At 56.6% G+C, this 20,494-nt stretch overlaps 1 protein-coding gene across 1 annotated transcript in view; it reads left to right on the top strand.

Moving 5' to 3' along the window:
* CASTOR2 (cytosolic arginine sensor for mTORC1 subunit 2) overlaps positions 1–20,494 on the top strand; it is a 63,839-nt gene that overhangs the window by 37,439 nt on the left and 5,906 nt on the right. Inside the window, exons 2-8 of the mRNA XM_004439512.3 lie at positions 1,561–1,631; positions 12,622–12,815; positions 13,503–13,635; positions 14,188–14,311; positions 15,426–15,536; positions 16,038–16,120; positions 20,339–20,433. Of these exons, the coding sequence (XP_004439569.1) occupies positions 1,561–1,631; positions 12,622–12,815; positions 13,503–13,635; positions 14,188–14,311; positions 15,426–15,536; positions 16,038–16,120; positions 20,339–20,433 (811 nt within the window). The remainder of the gene's footprint in view (positions 1–1,560; positions 1,632–12,621; positions 12,816–13,502; positions 13,636–14,187; positions 14,312–15,425; positions 15,537–16,037; positions 16,121–20,338; positions 20,434–20,494) is intronic.

The following is a 20,494-nucleotide window of genomic DNA, read 5'->3' on the forward strand; positions in this document are numbered from 1 at the left end:
ATGCATTTGAGATTCATCCACATTGTTGCACGCATCAGTAAGTCATTCCTTCTCACTGCTGCCCGGTATTCCGTGGTGTGGATGTGCTGCGGTCTATCCATTCTCCACTTGACAGGTGGACACTTGGGTTATTTCCATTTGGGGGTGATTAGAAATAAAGGCTGGAAACATTTGCACACAGGTCTTGGTGTGGTCATGTTTTCATTTCTCTTGAGTAATTACCCAGGATTGCCGAGTCGTATGGTCGGTGAATGTTTCACTTTATAAGAAACTGCCCAACTGTTTTCAAATGGCTGTGCCGTTCTACATTCCTGCTGGTTCCAGTTGCTCTCATTCCTTGTGAAAATTTTAAAGAATAAAGTAAAAAGGGTTCCGCAGAGGTTCTATTGATAAGGCTTCGGTGTTACGGGGCGGCTGATAGGAGAGGAGGGCCAGGAGGAGAGAGATCCGAGGGTGGCCCTGCCGCCGCCATCCCTGCGAGGCTGCATTCGCTGCGAGACTCCCTCTCCAGTGTGGTCTGTGTGGAGGTGATCTTCAGCCCTGGCCAGGGTGCTCCCTGGCCACCTCCTGCTGCGGCTGCCCGTGGTGGGTGGGTTGTACGCACTGGGCCAGAGCCCATGCTGGGCCTCGCGCTTGGGAGCTGCGACAGCGGATAAATGAGCGCGGGGGTCTCCTGCTTGCCCTGCTTGTCCACGCTGTCTCTCCCTGTAGCTGCTCCCAGGGTTCTGGGGCCATTCTGGCCATGGGGTACTGGGAGACAGGCACCCGGTGACGGAAAGCCTTGAAGCCAGCCCGAGGGCTGCCTGGACACGGAGCCCTGTGGGTCTGCCAGGCCCCAAGAGCATGTGTGCTCATGGCTGAGACCAGCAGGGAGAGATACAGAGGGACAGTGACGGCCAGACCCTGGCTTTGGGCAATCGATGGTCTCCTTTAGGGGGAAAGTGACCCACATACACTCCAGGCTAAACAGTATCACCAAAGGGGACATGTGGCCGTTCAGGGATCCATGCCCCCAAAATGACACTGACAGCCACACTCTTCTCTTGTTCAAGGAAGAAAAGTACGCTAAATCCTGGCCTGTCAGTTGGGTGATGTGAGTTAGGCCTTAAATGACAATGGGAGCTCTTGAGTTGGTGAGGAGAGGGGCCAGGACCATGGGGGGCAGTGACGGAAGCGTAGAGGTCGGAATGTGGGGGGCCCACGGAAGAGACAGTTCATCTGCATGATCCCTGCAGAGCCACCCTTCAGCCACTTCCTCCCCCTGAGAAAAGGGGGGTTCTAAGACCCTTGGGCCTGTATGGGACCCTAGAGGCTGGCTGGCTCAGGGGTCCCCAAAGATTGGGGGGCACAGAGGGGACTTTGAGACCTCCTGAGTCAGAACTGGGGGCGAGCTGAGGGAGAGACAAGCAGCTTACCCAAGGTTACCCTGCAGCCTTGGGTCCGAGCTCTCGGTAAACTGAGTCTTCTCCCCCTGGGTCATGGTGGGCAGCTGCCCTAGGGTCTTGGCTGGGACTAATACGGGACTAACACGATATCCTGTCTGTCTGTCCATCCCCCCAGGTGCAAGTTCTTCAGTCTGACCGAGACGCCGGAGGATTACACCATCATCGTGGATGAGGAGGGGTTCCTGGGTAAGTGCTGCTCTCACCCAGGGCTTGGCTGGCCTGTGGGCTGCAGTCAGTGCTGGCTGCCCGCCTCCTTATTTCTGCCCGCCCCGGCTGGTCAGTTAGAAAGTCGGCAGAGAGTCTGTTTCCTTCCCTCTTGTGTCCTGGCTGATCCCCCCTTTCTGCTTGTGAGGCTGCCCCGGGAAGGTTCCCAGAGTTACAAGGGTCAGTAAGACCCAGGGCTTACCCAGCTGAGAACTAAAGCAGCCAAGAGGAAAGGGGCATGTTTATTGAGCCTCCTGGGAGTGTCCTCAGTCCTTGTTCCCACTGGAGCCACCCCAGTTACCTTCCTGTCATGATTTTCCTTTACCTGGTTTCCATTTTTTTGAATTGAGATATGATTCACCCACCATGAAATTCACTGTTCTAAAGAGTACAGCTCAGTGGTTTGGATATCCACAAGGTCGTGCAGCTGTCACCGCTCTCCGATTCCAGAACATTTTCTTCACCCCGAAAAGAAACCCCGTCACCCGTTAGCAGTCACTCCCCTCCCCCTCCCCCTCCCCCACATCCTTTTAGCTGTATTATTAAAGTCGATCGTGTCTGTCCTGCTCTAAAGTGATGGTGACCGTTCACTGGCACTGACCGTTCACTGGTGCTGACCGGTACGCACTCGTCAATGAGGAGCTGAGGGGGGGTCACGTGCCCTCCCAGCAAAGCTGGTGCTCACTCTGAACCACTAAGTGCCCTTCTTCAAAACCTACGGAGAATGCGACATATTCCATGTTCGTAAAGATCCTAGTCCTGCCCCAGAGATGACTACTGGTAACTGGTTCGTGTTTTTCTTTCCGACTTTTTTCTGTGCGCAGGTTGTCTCTCTGTAAATTACTTACGATCATATTATATGTAGAAATGTTTTCACTTAACATCACAACTAAAAATGTCCTGTGATATTCTGGCCTTTCACGGCGGCCCTGCTTTCCTGCCTGTGCTCTGTGGTTAGGATTGAAGCTGTTTTCATTGTCCTTCAATGATAAATTTATAAGCTCCTTAAATATATAGCATTTATTCTTATTCAGGCTGATTCCTAAAATGAGGTCTGAGAAATGGCGTTAGGGGGTCAGAAGTCGACTGTTGTATGTTCTCAATTCTTGTTGCTGGAGCAACAATATTGACCCTCTGCTGGTGAGAAGTGCAGCCCGGGAGGAAGCGGCTTCCCCAGCTACGATCTGTCACCCTCACAGGCACCTGCTCCAGGGCACCAGGCCTGTATGGGGGGCTGGGCCTGGCCCCCCACATCTCAAGGGGCACAGTGTCCCTCTCAGCCTCCCAGGGGGCAGGGGCGTGGCTGGAGCAGGGGCAGGGCAGGCCCTGTGGGAGGCCCCGGCCCGTCATCGAAGGCACCCACCTAGTCATTCACTCACTCACTCATGCGTTCATGCTGCAGACATTTTTTGAGCACGAGAGCCACAGACAGGAACTTCCGCCTTAACCACAAAGCACAGTCCCGTGAAGATGCTGCCTGGGCCACCCAAACACATGTTCATTTTCTCATGGGCACTCATGCCTTTACCCAGAACTGCTGCGAATCACGGCACCTCAGATATAGAAGGAACACCCCAGAGTATCTACTTTCTGGGAATAGATATTCTCTCTAACCCGCCTCCCAAGACGAGACTAGCTCTCTGCTTCTCGAGGCAGCAAATGAGAGAACAGCATGAGCAGAGAGAGAGGGAGGCTGCGGGACCCCGTGAGCCGGTTTTGCAGGCCCCGGAAGGCCATGTTTGCAGGAATTGTCAGTAACCAGGGAGATGTCCTGTATGGAGGGGCTGGTTCTTCTGAGCCAGCCCCAGGGGTTGCAGGAGGCAGTATTTACTGAGCATCTCCCCAGGCCCTGGAGATGCACCGGAATGAGAGATATCCCTTCTGACCCCATGAGCCTCAGGGCCTGCCGGATAATTACACCATTAATGGTTGAGTTGCCATTGTGGTTGGTGCTATGCCAGGAGGGTATGGGGTGCTGAGAGAGCCTGTCACAGCGATGCCTGCTCCGCAGGAGACCCCATAGTAGAGGCCCTGGAAATAGGAAGCAAGACCAGAGAGTTGAGCCGTATTCATGAGTCAACATAGAATGACAGTTCCCCAGCCCTGAGTTTGCTTCTGTTCTCGGACACTGTGCTACGCACTAGAAACAACTCTTCTTATCCTCATCTTATCCACGAGGAAACTGAAGCACAGAAATGTTATCTCACCAGCCCCAGGCCTCACAGTGGGTGTCATTTATGGATCCTTCCCTGGGCCAGGCCCTGGGCAGGGCAGAGCAGACCAGGAGGCACAGGGATCCAGCCCGGGCCCCTAAGAGACTTACGGACCCTGAGGTTCCCTGGCACCGTTAACAGTGACCTGGGCCTCTTGGAATGGTCTGCCTGCCTCTCCCTGAACTTTCCTATGGGCAGGAACAGAGCTGATGACAAAGGGGTCGTCAACTCAGTCTTCAGTCCAGGGAAGGTGCGACATGGGCAAGCAGGTTTAAATTGTTAGCCCAGCAGGGGCTGAGAGCAGGGTCCCAGCTTCTGGGTGTCCTCAGCTCTGGGACTCCTGGGGAATGGTCTCTCTCTCTTCCAGGCTGCGATTCCTGGTCAGCAAACCGGGCTGTTGCATACACGTCATTGCCCGAGAAAAAACTGTGTCGTTTATTTGAGTGGTAAGTGTCTCTCACGCTTGTGCTGTGGGAGCCACAGGGGGAGAGTGTACAGAAGAAGACCCCCTCACCCACTCTGTTCTTACGTTAGCCGGAGCTCAGCAGAGATGCATCCTGTCATGGGGCCATTCCAGTGGCCTGAAGGAGAAAGAGTAGAGACCCGTTTTACAAGTGAAAAAACTGACATTAACATGCCCAGAGTCGCTGTGAATGAGGGGCGATTTGAAGCAGGAAATGCCCTCAGGGGGGTTCCAGCTGAAAGGAGGGGAAAGTGCTGCTGAGAAGTGTGGTTGCCAGCGGCCCAAGGTCAGGAGCCCCTGAGAAGGGAGGTGGGCCAGCGTGTGGCCCGGGCAGTCTGGGAGGGCTCTGAGAGGGCAGGATTTGGAGTAGGGATGGGGGGTGGGCCAGCGTGTGGCCCGGGCAGTCTGGGAGGGCTCTGAGAGGGCAGGATTTGGAGTAGGGATGGGGGGTGGGCCAGCGTGTGGCCCGGGCAGTCTGGGAGGGCTCTCAGAGGGCAGGATTTAGAGTAGGGATGGGGGGTGGGCCAGCATGTGGCCCGGGCAGTCTGGGAGGGCTCTCAGAGGGCAGGATTTGGAGCAGAGATGGGGGGTGGGCCAGCATGTGGCCCGGGCAGTCTGGGAGGGCTCTGAGAGGGCAGGATTTGGAGTGGGGGTGTGGGCTGCAGCGAGAGGGGGTGATGCTGAGTCCACCCTCTGGCCTCAGCTCTGGGGTTTCTCTTAGGACACTCCTCATCAGAAAGAGAGTAAGGTCTTGTGGCTGCCCCGGTGGGCCCGGGGAGGGATGTTGGCTCTGCCGTGCTTATGAAGGATGACGCCCCGTCTCCCAGGGCTGCAAACGTTGTTTCTCCCTGAAGGTCCCCCTTGGCCACTGTGAACCTCAGCTGGGGCACCTTGGTTATTGTTCACTGGTGATACCGCCAGCATGAAGCTTTCCTAGTTAGAAACCAGCAGCTGTCCGCAGCTCACTGGTCCGTGGGGGGCTGGACCTCTCCTGGGAGGGTGGAGCAGTGGTCATGACATTAACCCGATAGCTCCTTGTTTAATGTGGAATTTTAGAAGTTCTTGGCTCAAATGGACGCTGTATGTCTGAGTGGCAAACAGAAGGGGTGTGCATGTGTGTATTTGATCTTTTACATATTTCATGAGCACTTACGGTGTGCAATGCTAGGTGTTTTGGGCGACCCAAAATAATAAGAGCAGCAGCCCCTGCCCTGCCCTCTGGATAGTGGGCAGAACCTTAGGTTTGCAGGTAGAGGGGCCCACTGCTACTCGGGGCCCCATCACTGGCCCCCACCCATCACAGTCCCCTTGTGTGTGCCAGTGTGGTCCATGCACACTCGGAGCAGGGCATGCTCAGTGGGCCGTGACTGGTCAAAAGGTGGAGGGAGGAAGGTGTTGAGAAGTGACTCCTGGCCTCCCCTGAGCTAAGCTGGGAAGAGCCAGGTTCAGATCCAGGCTCTGCTACCTGCACTTCTCGTGATTCTCGGCAAGTTGGTCGGCAACCCGAGTCCCCCACGGGCTCGTCCCTGACACAGGATGGCCTCCCTCCTCTCAGGTCTGTAAGGTGTGTGTGTGGCCGTGTGATGCACATGTGCTCAGTAAGCCCCAGGGAGTCGCCATGTCCACCAGGACAGACAGTGCAGTGCCCGTCAGAGCTCCTGGCGTCTCCTTCTGAGCTCTAAACTCATAATTTTCCATTACAGTAAGCCAAGGGGCAAAGTGGTGCCCCCAGTGGGGGTCACCTCTACGTGAGGTCCAGACCAATGAAGGAGCCCACGTCCTGGCCGGGGCCAGTTCTTACTGCCCCTTTGAGCACTAATGGGGGACCAGGCAGACCCACGTTTGGAGTGTCTCCCCCATTGTGTAAAATAACAGCCTGGCATATAAAACTCCTGGAAGAAAATATAGGCAGTACACTATTTGACATCAGTCATAAAGGGATCCATGTCTACTCAGACAAGAGAAACAAAAGAAAAAATAAACAAGTGGGACTTCATCAGATTAAAGACCTTCTACAAGGCAAATGAAACCAGGATCAAAATGAATAGACAACCCACCAGCTGGGAGAAAATATTTGCAAATCATATATCCGAGAAGGGGTTAATCTCCATATTGTATAAAGAACTCACACAAGTGAACAACAAAAAAACAAACAACCCAATCAGAAAATGGGCAAAGGATATGAACAGATACTTTCCCAAGAAAGATATACAGATGGCCAATAGGCATATGGAAAGATGTTCAACATGACTAAGCATCAGGGAAATGCAAATCCAAACTATACTAACGTATCACCTTACCCCCATTAGAATGGCTATAATCACCAAGACAAAAAACAACAAATGTTGGAGAGGATGTGGAGAAAAGGGAACCCTCATTGACTGCTGATGGGAATGCAAACTGGTACCGCCTCTATGGAAAACAGTATGGAGATTCCTCAAAAAATTAAAAGTAGAAATATCCTATGATCCAGCTATCCCACTACTGGGTATCTACCCAACGAACCTGAAATCAACAATCCAAAGAGGCTTATGCACCCCTATGTTCATTGCAGCATTATCCACTATAGCCAAGGAGTGGAAGCAACCTAAGTGTCCCTCGACTGATGATTGGATAAAGAAGGTGTGGTATATATATACCATGGAATACTACTCAGCCATAAAAAAAGACAAAATCGTCCCATTTGCAACAATGTGGATGGACCTGGAGGGCATTAAGCGAAATAAGCCAGAGAAAGACCAACACCGCGTGATTTCACTCATATGTGGAATATAAACCAACACGTGGACAGAGAGAACAGTTTGGTGGTTACCAGGGGCAAGGGGGGTGAGGGGTGGGCACAAAGGGTGAAGGGAGGCATTTATATGGGGATTGACAAACAATAATGTACGACTAAAATTTCACAATATTATAAACTATTAAGACATCCATAAAAAAAATAATAATAACAGCCTGGAGCTGAGATTGCATTTCCTGGGGTGGGGAGAGGCAGGAGGGCAGCGAGGGAGAAGGGGGGGGTGCCCTGAGGACGGGGTGCCTGCTGGCGGGTGTGCCCCCTGGAGAGTCCTGGTCATTCTCGAGACACTCCAACTCCCGCCTGCCCCCCTCCCTCCCTCGGCCTCCCCAGGGCTGCCTTGTGGCCAGGTTCTCCTGCAAGAGCCCCACAGTCTGTACCCCGGGTGTGGGTGTTTGCAGCCTGTGTGTGCATTTTATCTTCCTCTTCCCCTCAGTTTCATCTCGTGCTCACTTCCCCGTATCAGGGAACCTTCAAAAGCGTGATTCCCGATGCTCTTTATATGACAGTTTTCACACCTGCACGACAGGTGAGGGCCTACAATAAACACCCGATTCCCCGACCTGGAACTAGACGTACTGGTTGTTGACCTCTGAAGAGGACTGTTTTCACTCTCCCTCCGTAAACACGCGCGCGTTGATTGTTGACTGAACTGATGAAGCCGAGACCTCAGGTCAGTCACCTCTCAATACCTGACCTTTCCTTAGCTCAGAACAAGAGCCCTCTCCACTCATCACACCCACAGGATGAGGCATTAATTCCATCATATATAAACATATGTTTTATACTCTCATGTCCTCAAGTTTCCAAAAATGGATTTTACAGCTGGAAAACATGTTTTTTAAACGGCTGTGTGGTGTCCTGTCGTAAATGACCTGTGGTCCTCTACGTGGCCCTGTCGTTGGCCCTTCAGGCAGCTCCTAGGTCTTCATTTTAAATCCATTTGGGGTGAAAGCTCTTGCCTATGAATCTTTCTTTGCCCCACATGTCACTACTCCTTTACAGTGAAATTGCACATTTTTAAAACCTGATATGTTTTACCCAGCTGCCACCAGAAGCGGCAGGACCGTCAACAGTGTACCAACAGAAAGGCGCTGGCATCTGGCAAGCGCTCGACGCCAGGCTCATAGCCAAGCGCTTGGTGGGGATTCTCTCATTTAATGCTCCAGCCGCTTCTGGAGGCAATCCTGAGTTCCTCCTTCCACGTTTGAAAACTAAGAAACCGAGGGGCACTGACTTTGCCCAAGGTCACACAGCGAGGATTTAACCCCCCCTCATGACCCCAGGACTCTTGACCTTGCTGCGGACAGGGAAGGAGAAGCCTGAGAAATGCAGGCTCTGTGCAGGGGACGTGGCCACGTAGCACAGGTAACTGCAGGTCCTGTGGCCAGCACAGGGGACTCCTGGGGAGGTGGGGGTACAGTGAGGGGGGCTGCACCCAGCAATAGAGCCGCCCAACTTTGTGGGTAGGGGCTGGTGAGACACTGTCACCTCCTCGACCAGGGAGCGTCCTCAGCTCCGAGAGGCTATTTTTAGGGTCTCAGATGGTGGGCAGTGACAGAAATAGTCCATTTCAGTCTTGGAGTGATCCACTTTTACTCTAGGGAAGGGCAAGCTTGTTGTCTCCTGGCCAGCCTCCCGGGGGCTCATCCACACGGCCCCAAAGGGACACCTCTGGCACCCCGAGCCTTGGCCCAGGGTGAGGATGGGGCCCAGACAGACCTTCCTTCTCCGCGTTTGGGGTCCCTGGGGTGAGAAGCAGTGAACGCCATGGAGTCCAGCTGCCTTTGCCGCTCTGACAAAGCTCACCCTTCTGGAAACCTTGGACGTGTGACCACTGGTCTGGAGCTGACCACCCTCTCGGCCCAGGCCTGCCACTTGAAGAACCTCAGTGGGTTCTGTCCAGGGCGGAGAGCCAGGAGCAGCAGACCCCGAGGCCGGGAGCAGGGCAGGCGGACCCATCCCTGGTGACTGGCTGCACAGACTGGCCAGCAATTGGATTGACCTGAAGTTCTCCAGGCAGCACCGGCCTGTGGGCTGCTCGCCATCCCCCCGCAAGACCCCCACTTCCTGTCGGCCTCAGGCCTGGGCCTCTCCCGGGGACCACTCCACAACATGTCCAAACCGCTGGAACAGAGCCTTGGTGACACTGGCACCCCAAAATGCACGCGCCCCAGCTCTTCCCTGACTCGCAGGGGAGGCGTCTTCCCCACTGTGTTGGCAACAGCCTTCCAGCAGCCTCCACTGGAGAGCACGGAGCCAGGACTGGAGTTTGTCCCTCTCCAAGCCCAAAACCCATGTCCCTTCCCCGCCATAGCCCACGTGCTCCTGAGGACCCCTGCTGCTAAAGATCAGGCCCTACTGGAGTGTGGAACTTGCCCAGTGGGGCAGAGGAGGGTCCACCTGCCGGGCGAAGGCCTGGCGGGGCCCATGAGACCCTGTGAGGGTGAACACCCAGGTCTGAGCTCCCCGACACCGTGACTTTACAGTTCTGAAGCTGAGCCCTGCATGAGGGGTTTCCTGGACACCTGCAGCGGGCTGGTGGCCAAGGCGGGTCTGAAGGGCATTCCACGGTGTCAGGATGAGCCACCCCTTCCATTTGCTGCACCGTGACCTCAAGTCTGTCAGCTTCCCTGTCTGGGCCTCAGGTTCCTGCTCTGAGATGGGAGAGGGACTGACTTCTCAGAGCCGGTTGTGCGTCTGTAAGCAGATGGACAGCGTTTTGCTCTGTCCCCTCGATGCACTGAGACTTCAGAGAAGGTGGCAGCATCTGGGCGTGGCCTCTGTGGGAATGGCCCTGGCTCCCCCTGGGCCCTTTGCCCCATCCTGGGAGTCGGACGTGGGAGCACAGGATGATGTCAAAGGCCACCCCGACCCGGGTCTGGCAGTGAGCCTGCGCTGGGTGTGGGGGGAGCAGAGAAGGTAGAGGGTGGGAGCAGTGGGGCCTGGGCAGAGGAGAGAGGCAGGGCTGGCCACCACTGTCCCTCCTCCATTCGGCCGGTGCCTCCGTGAGCCAGGCACTGAGAATAGCAGAGGACAAAGCTGACTGAGGCCACTGCCCCAGTGGAGCTGACGTGCTAGTGGGGCCGATTGTGGCCTTGCACTGCCCAGTACAGTAGCCACTCACCACGCACAACTGTTGGAATTTAAATGAATTAAAATTAAATAAAACTTAAAATTTTATTTCTTCTGGGGCCGGCCCGGTGGCATAGTGGTTAAGTTCTCATGCTCCGCTTCAGCGGTCTGGGGCTCGCAATTTCAGATTCTGGGCGCAGACAGATGCACCACTTGTCAAGCCATGCTGTGGCGGCGTCCCATATAAAGTAGAGGAGGATGGGCATGGATGTTAGCCCAGGGCCAATCTTCCTCAGCAAAAAAAAAAAAAAAAAAAAAGAAATATTTCTTCTGTAGCACTAGCCACATTTCAAGTGCTCCGTACCCACATGGGGTGAGTGGCTACTGTCTTGGACAGCGCAGGTGTGGACCACCCCCATCACTGCAGGAAGCTCTCTCGGACAGTGCTGGACAGCGCTGGTTTAGACCGATGCCAGGACTTTGGCTTTTACTCCGAAGGACGTGGAAGCCACTGGGTGGTTTTGAGTTACAGGGAACTTGGAATAGGGAGGCAGAGGGCGAGTTCACAAAAGCTGACGTGGTCCTATTATGTTCGCATGCGGCGACATAGACAACCCTTCTGGAATTTTCCCAAGAAGGCTTTAGGGGTCCTGCCCTAATGAAAAGGGGCATTTTTAAAATTTCATCATTAAATATATTAAAATGGTGCTTCCGGGATTCGTGACTCACGCCTGGCACACAGGACCACAGGAAGCGTAGAAGTTGACCATCCGACAAGGCTGGACCATCAGGGCACCATGGCTCTTGGTGGCTCCTGGGCTGTGTCTGCTTAGGACGGCAGGACAGGGGGTCACAACACTGCCCCCAGGACGTCCCCTCCACGGCCAGATCCAGGCCCTTAGAATTCCAGAGCTGACCTGGGACTGCCGGTTCTGGGGAGCCTGTTTCCTCTGCTGGTCCTGAGGCTGAGAAATCTCCTCTCTGACACCCCGGGTCATAGGTGGAGAGAGAGACGCTGAAGCCTGAGACTCAAGGCCTTTTAAAGCTTTCCTCCTCCTCTCCCTCCCAAACCTTTCCCCTTTCTGGGAAGCCGCCTGCCTCTCTAGCCAGCCTGGCCGAGGACTAGCCCTTCTCAGCCAGCAGGACCAATGGGCTCACCAGGCTGTGGTTGCCATGGCGACCCGAGCTGGGCGGGTAGGAGCCTGGGTGGGGCCTCAGGAGCCATCTTCCTTGAGTCCAGTGCAGCCTTCCCTTGGGCATCATCATCATCATCGTCATCATCATCATCATCATCATCGTCATCATCGCAGCCCCCTTAACTCACCAGCATCTGGGCCCCTCTTCTTAGCCCCCGCCTTTGTTGGAGACCTGGCCCTTCTTCCAGTTTGGTGCCCAGGACAGAGCATGAGGGTTTGTTTGTAAGTCAGACAGGGTTTGAGCCCTGGCTCTGTTATTCCCTAGTGATCTTGGGCAGATCCTCGGCCCTCACCGAGCTCTGGTGTCACGTGTGCAGTGGGAATGACAGGCCCAGCACGGGGTGGGGTTGAGTAGGCACCTCTGGTGCACGGGGAGACCTGTGTGCAGCCTGTGCTCGGCTCTGTGGCTGTGTGTCCATGGAGACGTGTGCACACGTGTGTACCCATGTCCCATGCGCAGGCTCCCCTGGGTGCCCTCTCTGCAGCATGGGGCAGAAAGGATGATCTGAGTATTTGGATTCCGGGTCTTCGTGAGCTAGTCAAGGAAACTCGGCGATTGCTGCCACTCTGAACCTCCCCCATCCCGCCCCTGACAGTGCCAACCTCCAGGACCTCTGGGCTCTCAGAAGGGACTTGGGTGACAGTCACTACCCAGCCAAAGGTGGCGTCCACGGCCCTCCTGGAGCCCTGTGTTCTCCCAGAGAGGCCCAAAGTGCAGGTCTGGTTGAAGCAGGGAGAGAAATCCCAGGGCTCCCCACCCTGTCTTCTCCTGGCCTCCTTTCCACTCCCAGCCCCCTGAGAGGCTCCTGGGAACCCAGTTTGAAAACCACGGGGCCTGTTCCACTGGTATGAGGTGGTGATGGCAGCACCCGACACCCAGAAGGATAGTGAGAACTGGAAATAAGAGAATCGTTACTGACTGCTGAGAACCCATCATTTCACGGCTGAGGCCCAACACAGATAAACACTTGTCCCCGTGGGACCCGCCCTGCTGAGCCACCTGGCATGTGTGAAGTCCTGTGAGGGCCGTCCCTGCTCAGTCCTCCCGGCACAGGACCTTTGAGGCTGATCCTGTCCTCCTCTGACAGACGAGGGCACTGAGGCCCAGGGGGCGGGGCTGGCTGAGGTCACACAGCCGGCCCTGAGCCTCGGTCCCCACCTCCGCGGCCTGCCCTGCCCTGGGGACCTGGGGCTCCTCAGTCACAGACCTGCCTTCCGTGTGCCCCTGCAGAGCTGCCGTCCTCGGAGCACCTGAGTGTGGCGGACGCCACCTGGCTGGCCCTCAATGTGGTGTCAGGCGGCGGCAGCTTCTCCAGCTCCCAGCCCATCGGCGTGACCAAGATCGCCAAGTCGGTCATCGCCCCACTGGCCGACCAGAACATCTCCGTGTTCATGCTCTCCACCTACCAGACCGACTTCATCCTGGTGAGCTGCCGCCCGCGCACCAGGGCCCTGGGCGACGTGGACACCCCCTCCGACGTGCTCTGCAAAGTTCTGTGGCCCCTGTGCTGTGATCAGCTCAGAGAGAGGTCAAGGGTACCTCGGGGTCATCAGTTGAGTGTCAGCATGGCCCAGGCTGGGCTCCAGGTCTCTGCCCAGCCCCACCCGCCACCTGCCTTTTGCATGGGCCATGCTTGGTCTGACCTGGAGGCCAGGCAGTGGGGGCCTGTGTGCGTGGGGTGCCCTCCCAGCCAGATGCCTGGCTGCCCACTCTTCCCCCTCTCCTGGAGTGGCAAGTATATCTGGCCCCGGGGCCAGCAGCCTGGCCACCATGTCATTCATTCTCTTCTCCCATGGGGCGGGGCCCCCTTCGAGAGCGTTGGCCTGGGGAGGGGCAAGGACGTGTCTGGGCACAGCACTCAAGAAGGTAGAGTGGGGCGTGGACCTGCACCCCTGGCCCTCGGTGCAGCGTCTTCTTCCGTCTGCGTCATCCCTGCGCTTCTGGGGAGGCGCACGCCCCGGTCCCAGGCTGCGTCCCCCATAGGACAGTGGGGACAAGCACAGGACAGGCTGGTTCCGGGGGCAGGATCTCAGAGTGCAGGGGTCAGTACCCCCAGGCCCACTCCACTCAGCGATCACGGAACACTCGTGGCCTTGACTCCCTGTCCCCAGGTGCGTGAGCGTGACCTGCCCTTCGTCACCCACACCTTGTCGTCAGAGTTCACCATCCTGCGGGTCGTCAATGGCGAGACGGTGGCAGCCGAGAACCTCGGCATCACCAATGGCTTTGTGAAGCCCAAGATGGGTGAGTTGGGGGCAGGGGGTCTGTGCAGGGGGGACCTCAAGATGGTTCCAGGTCCAGCCCCTGGGCAGCCCCATTCTCAGAGCGTTAATTGAGTGCCAGGCATAACATGGTACCGCAGTCCTGGTCAGACCCTGCTCCCAAGGTCTAGCAAGGGCGGTGGACGTGGAAACAGCCAGTGATGGCCAGAGGCCACTTCTGACTCCGCCCAGGGAATCAGGGCAGGCCACCCAGAGGCAGTGACTCGAGCTGAAGCTTGGAGCACAAGTAGGTGCTAAGCCAAGTGGTGAAGGTTGGGAAGGGCATTCCATGTAGACAGCTCAGCATGTGCAAAGGCCCAGGGACCTGGGGATGAGTCTGGAGAGTCTGGAGAGTCAGGAGAGCTATAGGTGGTAGTGGAGGCTGGAGGAGTGACAGGAGCCAGGGCTCGCAGGGCCTGCAGCGGGACCTCCTTGGAGCAGCTGCCAGCTGACCTGCCCCGCTTCCTGGACTGCTTCCTGCCCCACACTGCGACTCTGCTCCTGCCTCAGCACCCCTGTCTCTGTGTTCTCACAGTCCAGAGGCCCGTCATCCACCCGCTGTCCAGCCCGAGCAACAGGTTCTGTGTCACCAGCCTGGACCCCGACACGCTGCCCACCGTTGCCACACTCCTCATGGATGTCATGTTCTACTCCAACGGGTAGGGCCCCCTTGGGTGTGAGGGGCTGCAGGGTGGGCCGAAGGGACACATGGCTCTGCCTAGGAGCCCCAGTCTGAGGGGGGAGACACAGACCTGCCCCGGGAGCTAGTCTGAGAGGGGAGACACAGACCTGCCCCGGGAGCTAGTCTGAGGAGCGAGACGCAGACCTGCCCCGGGAGCTAGTCTGAGGAGGGAGACGCAGACCTGCCCCGGGAGCTAGTCTGAGGAGGGAGACGCAGACCTGCCCCGGGAGCTAGTCTGAGAGGGGAGACGCAGACCTGCCCCGGGAGCTAGTCTGAGAGGGGAGACGCAGACCTGCCCCGGGAGCTAGTCTGAGAGGGGAGACGCAGACCTGCCCCGGGAGCTAGTCTGGGGGGAGACGCAGACCTGCCCCGGGAACTAGTCTGGGGGGAGACGCAGACCTGCCCCGGGAGCTAGTCGAGGGGGAGACGCAGACCTGCCCCGGGAGCTAGTCTAAGGGGGGAAGACATGGCTTTACCCCAAAGCCCCATTCTGAGAGGGGAGACATCCTTTTCTGCAGGGATGGGGACCCCCAAAAGTTGGTGAAGCCCCCGATGCACATGTAGCTGTCATAAACACCTGCTGTCCCCTGAGCTCTGAGAGCAAGCCCAGTCAGGTGAAGAGTCGGGAACTCGGGGTTTTTTCATTCGGTGGTTGACAGGGTTTGCATTTTTCTTCAGAGGAGATTTTAAGTTTAGGCCAATACCAAATGGGGTGGGGCCAGGAGCCACCAAGCAGGCAGTGACCACAGACTTTGCCCTGAGACGTGGGCCAACACAGGGACAGAGAAACCCTGCCCAGGAAGGGGCAAGTGTGGCCTGCACTGAGGGCCGGCTGGGTCTCCAGCACTGTGAAGTGCGGTGCTCACCTCTGTGAATGCCGTGGAATCATCCACATCTCATAGATGAGGCAACTCGGGCAGGGGACACTGGCTCAGGCTCACCCAGCAAGGCAGGATCAGAGCCAGGACTTGGCCCTGGCTTTCCCGGGCTGGTGCTCTGCCAGACACCTCATGCTGAGGCCAATGGGCAGAGCAGGGGGGCCGGGTGGGGGTCAGGGTACAGCGGGGGCCTCACCAGCTCCCCGCGCCCAGAGTGAAGGACCCCATGGCTGCCGGCGACGACTGCGAGCACATCCGCTTCTTCTCCTTCTCCCTCATTGAGGGCTACATCTCCCTGGTGATGGACGTGCAGACCCAGCAGAGGTGAGCCGGGCTGGGGTGGAGCCTGGACCCAGGGTGGGCTGGCTCCCTGGTGCACACGTCCCCCACGTTGTCCCTAATCAGAGCTCACCACAGCCCTTCGTCGGGGGTGATCTGGCCTCGCCTCAGATGACAGGCAGCTGAGAGAGACGCAGGCCCCAGGTCATCTGAGTGCTGTGTGTCTCTCCGCCCTCTCTCTGCAGTTGGGCAGGGGCCTCTTGAACAGCCTTAGCAAAGGGGACATTGTTCCAAAGCCCAGGCCCAGCCTTGCCTTCATGTCCCCCGACCCCCCAATGAGGAGGGTGCAGAGAGAGTGGCCGAGGGCTCCAAAGGGGTCCTTGGGCCCCTGAGCTGGGGCTTGCCCTGTAGCCAGTGGAGTCTAGCTGGCCAGCCACCCCCAGCTCTGGCCCTGCGTCCGTGCCCCAAGGGCAGGGAAGGTTCCAGGGAGGGCTGGCCCAGGGACCACAATTGGCCTCTGGGATTTTTCTCTTGCTCCCTTTTCAGGTTTCCTAGTAATCTGTTGTTCACGAGTGCATCTGGAGAGCTCTGGAAGATGGTGCGGATTGGAGGGCAGCCCCTGGGATTTGGTGAGCCCCATGGGGTTCAACACTGGGGGCAGGGGCCGGCACATGCACTCACCCCATCCTCCCGGGTCACGCAGCCTGTGCGCCTGTACCCCGTGGTACAGATGAGGAGACGGAGGTCCCCACTGCCCGCGGTCCCTTGATCAGCGAGTGACAGGAGGCACAGGCCTCCGGAGGAGGGAGGAGCAGCTTCAAGCAAAGCACTCGTATTTTCCCTGCACTAGATGATTAGTACTGGCTGATTATTAGAGCATCGGGGGCACGATAAAAATTGAAGAGGAAAACATTCCTCAGTCCCACTGCTCACTGTCATGACTGGTTGTTCTGAATGTGGAGACTCGAATGAGCCTCCTTCTCGTGAAGCAGTGTGATGGCTGAACCTCTCACAGTGACACTCCCACATCCCAGCGCCTCACCCGAAACCTCGCCTTTTCTGCCGCGGGAAGAAGTGTGCTCTCCTCCGTGAGCACAAGGGCCTGATGGCACAGGAGAACGTGCACAATGATGCGCTGAGACTCAGCCCTGCCCTGGGTTCCACGACTGTCCAGACAGTGTCTTCGGTAGACAGTTTTCTCCCAGAAGCATTTTCCCCAGGGCCCCAGGTCTCGGCCCTGCAGTTCGAGGGGCCACGTGGCCCCAGTCTCTAGCGCCGGGTGTGGGCTGCGGGCCCCATTGTGAGTGACTGCAGCGAGCCGCTGGGGATGGAGCTTTGTCTGATTAGAAATGATTTCTTTAGGGTGGACTTGTTAGACCCAAGAGCTCAAACCCAGAAGAGGCTCCTGGGAAATCACAGGGTGGTTGTTTCCGGGGAGCATCCTCAACAAGCCCTAGTGGGGTCAGTGAACCCTGTGTCCCATAGACAGAGCGCGGAATGTTCCGGATGAAGCCCAGACTGCTCCAGGGGCCGGCAGGTCAGCTCTGGGGGCTCTGCCCCTGGGCCAGGACATGGAGATGGCAGGGCATTTTGACCTGGGGTTAGGGGTCGGCCAGGGAGCCAGGTTCTGCCGCCTGCTGTGCCTTTCTCTGGACAAGCTCGCAGATGGACAGTAACTAGCAGGGCCAGACCATGCCCCCAACTCTGCTCATGTCCCAAAGCCAGAGCCCTCCTGGGGGCAGGACAGTGGGCTTCCCTCTGGAGTGCTAGGAAATGTACACTGAAGGCTCCTGGTCTGACCCTGGGGCCCAGCCTGTCTCAGAGCCTCCTTCTCCATGGGCGTAGCATCTCGCCCGCCCACATTCACTGCCCTGTGCAGGCTGGGGGGATGTGGAGACTCTTAGGCTGGAGGAGCTCGCCAGTGAGGGAGGCTGAAGGACACCAGTGTGCCCTCGGGCAGCTTGCTTAACCTCTGGGCCTCAGTTTCCTAATCTGTAAAATAAGGACAATGAGACGCTGCCTCAGGGTAGGTCTGAGCACTTGGTGAGGTGTCAGTTAGAATGAGTGCTCAGCAAGCAGCAGTTACTGTCACTGTCACATGTCAGGACCAGATGTCACATGTCATCACCTGGCTGATGGGGAGGAGAGGGCAGTACCAGCAGAGGGAGGTGTGACATGGTGGCGCCTCTCCATAGCACCAGGTGGCATCAGGCAGCTGGGCCCAGGGTGCAGAGTCCAAAGGTAGAAATGGTGAGCGAGGAACCTGGCCAGGTCAAGGTCATCACAGGCAGAGGGCGGGGCCTGAGGCCAGACCAGGGGGTCCCGCACCTTTTCTTCCTGAAGGTGGAGGGGACCAGCAGAGCTTGGGCAGGCGAGGGGAGCAGCCAGGGGTCGCTGGGAGGAGACTCAGGCAAGAGGCAGAAAGACTTGCATATCTGCTTATCTATTTATCCCGGGCTTTTACCAAGATACACACAGTATAACAACACACTAGTCCCCACTTGTCCTCAGGGATACGTTCCAAGACCCCCAGTGGATGCTGAAATCGCAGATAGTACCGAACCCTATACATCCGTGTGTTTTCCTACACATACATACCTGTGATAAAGTTTAATTTATAAATTAGGCACAGTAAGAGATGCACAACATCCACTAATAATACAAAGAACAATTATAGCAATATACTGTAATAGAAGTTACTGTAGATCTTGCCAATCTCAGTATATAATGTTTTTCTTTCCTTATTAAGTCGAGAACTTTCACCTTTTCACTTAAAGGACACGCTTTACGGCTTCTCTGGCATATCTGAATTGCCAGCATCACTACTCTTGCACTTTGGGGCCATTATTGAGTAAAATAAGGGCGACTTGCACACCAGCACCGCGATACCGCGACAGTGGATCTGATAACCGAGACAGCTGCCAAGTGACTAACGGGCGGGGAGCGTGTACAGTGTGGATCCGCTGGACAAAGGGATCCACGGGCTGGAGCGGGCCGGAGCAAGAGTTACTCATCACGCTACTCAGAATGGTGCACAATTTAAAACTTATGAATTGTTTATTGCTGGAATTCTCCACTTAATATTTTTGGATCTCGATTGACCGTGGGTAACTAAAACTTCGGAAAGTGCACCGCAAATATGGGGGGATGACTGTATTACAAAACAAGACAGTCAAGATGAAGGGGAAATACAGGTGGGTGAGTAGAGGAAAGCCGAATCGTCTCTCCGTTGGCAAACATGGCACGTTGCTGTAGGGCTGCTATGTCTGAGTGGCCTCACGGGCGTGCGACAAGGGGAAACGTGTGTAAGAAGCACCACTGTCAGCCTAGCAGGCAACAGCTGGCTCTGCCTGCCCGGACAGTGAGGGTTTTAGAGCCATGCTGATCGCTATAAATAGCACTGCAAGAGAAAGAACTTGTTGAGAATCTGAAAGATTCTAAACCAGTGGATTCCATGTGTTGTTGACCGTGGTTTGGAGGAAATACGTTTTACGTCACCACTCACCACACACATACGAAGACAACTCAAACTCCAGTTTCACAAAACTACTCACTCTAGCCCTGTGCTGTGCCATATGGCATTTCCTTTCCATTTTTAAAGGCTAGTCACCAGCCTTCTAAATTCGTGTCACTAATGGGTCACAACCCCGCAGTGTGCAAGTCACCATTCTAGACCCTCATCTCCGACCCACCCCTTTTATAGGAATAGTTGTGTCTAGCTAAAGCATCTTAGGACACAACCAGTCTCCACCACATAGCAGCACAGACGGTCACCGGAAGTGCAGGCACAAGGCCTGCACAGCCACCAAAGGGGCCGCGGGTCCAGCCAGGAACCCCGGCAGACGGAGCAGAAAGCAAGATCACCGCACGGGTCCAGGGGTGGGCTGATAAGAGCAGGACCAGGGTCGGAGACTGAAGGAGAGGAGGGGATGCTGGGGGTAGAGATGATGGGGGTGGAGGAAGAGTGGAGTCCAGGTTGATTCCCAGGCTGCAGCCTCAGAATCCCGTGGGGAGCTGGTGATCAGAGCTGGACTCGCCCACTGTCAGGGACAGTGTTGGCAAAATGCATCATCGCTGAAATCAGAACAGTGGCTTTGAGGGAAACAACCCACGGGATTGTGTTGGTGGAGAAGAGTGGTCCTCAGATCCTGGAGGTCTTCCTGTAGGAGGAAGCCTTAAATGGTGCCTTCACATCAGGGAGGAAGCTGGGAGTGAGGGGAGGACCAGCCCCAGGCAACCCCAAGGCCACTTTATTGGCTGAAGTTTTGGGGGAGCCAGAAAGCACACTGCTTTAGAGGTCTAGATGGAGAAGGAAGCCCCGTTCCAGGCCCCCCCAAATGCATGACACTGCCTTTAGGACGGGCAGAGGCCGTTATCTGCTGGGGACTCCAGTGAGGAAACCGAGGCTCAGAGGAAGTGTCTTGGCCACAGTCATCTGGCGAGAAAAGGGTCAGAGGGTAACAGAAAAGAGGGCCTGAACCCGTGTTTTCCCGTTGCCCACGCGGCCTCCAGCGCCGTCTTAGAGAATTTGAAAGATGGCAGGGAAGGTGGATCGTGTCTGCGAGGCACAGAAACAGGCAGAGGGTGATCCGAGTTGAACAGAACTGGGTTCTGTGGAGCCTGCGGACAGAGAGCTGGCAAGGGGATCAGAGAAGGCTCCTGGGTGGAGGGGAGGGGTGGGAATTCTGTGGGAAGATTGTGGGTGCAGGGAGGCACTGCCAGCAGAAGGAGGGGAAAGGCTGGGAACCAAGGAGGGCTGGGCGTGCACTGGCCAAGGGTGCAGTGGCGGGCACCCTGGGTGGCGGGGCCTCGAGGAGTCTGAGCATGGTCCCTGCCTCTGTCCCCAGATGAGTGTGGCATCGTGGCCCAGATCTCCGAGCCCTTGGCTGCCGCAGACATCCCCGCCTACTACATCAGCACGTTCAAGTTTGACCATGCCCTGGTGAGTATCCAGCATGTCCCCAGGGCTGGGAAGCTGCCTCCAGGGGCTGACGGGTGTCCGC

Source organism: Ceratotherium simum, chromosome 26, assembly GCF_057802395.1.
Source record: "Ceratotherium simum simum isolate JZ-2026a chromosome 26, ASM5780239v1, whole genome shotgun sequence".
Classification (NCBI taxonomy): domain Eukaryota; kingdom Metazoa; phylum Chordata; class Mammalia; order Perissodactyla; family Rhinocerotidae; genus Ceratotherium; species Ceratotherium simum.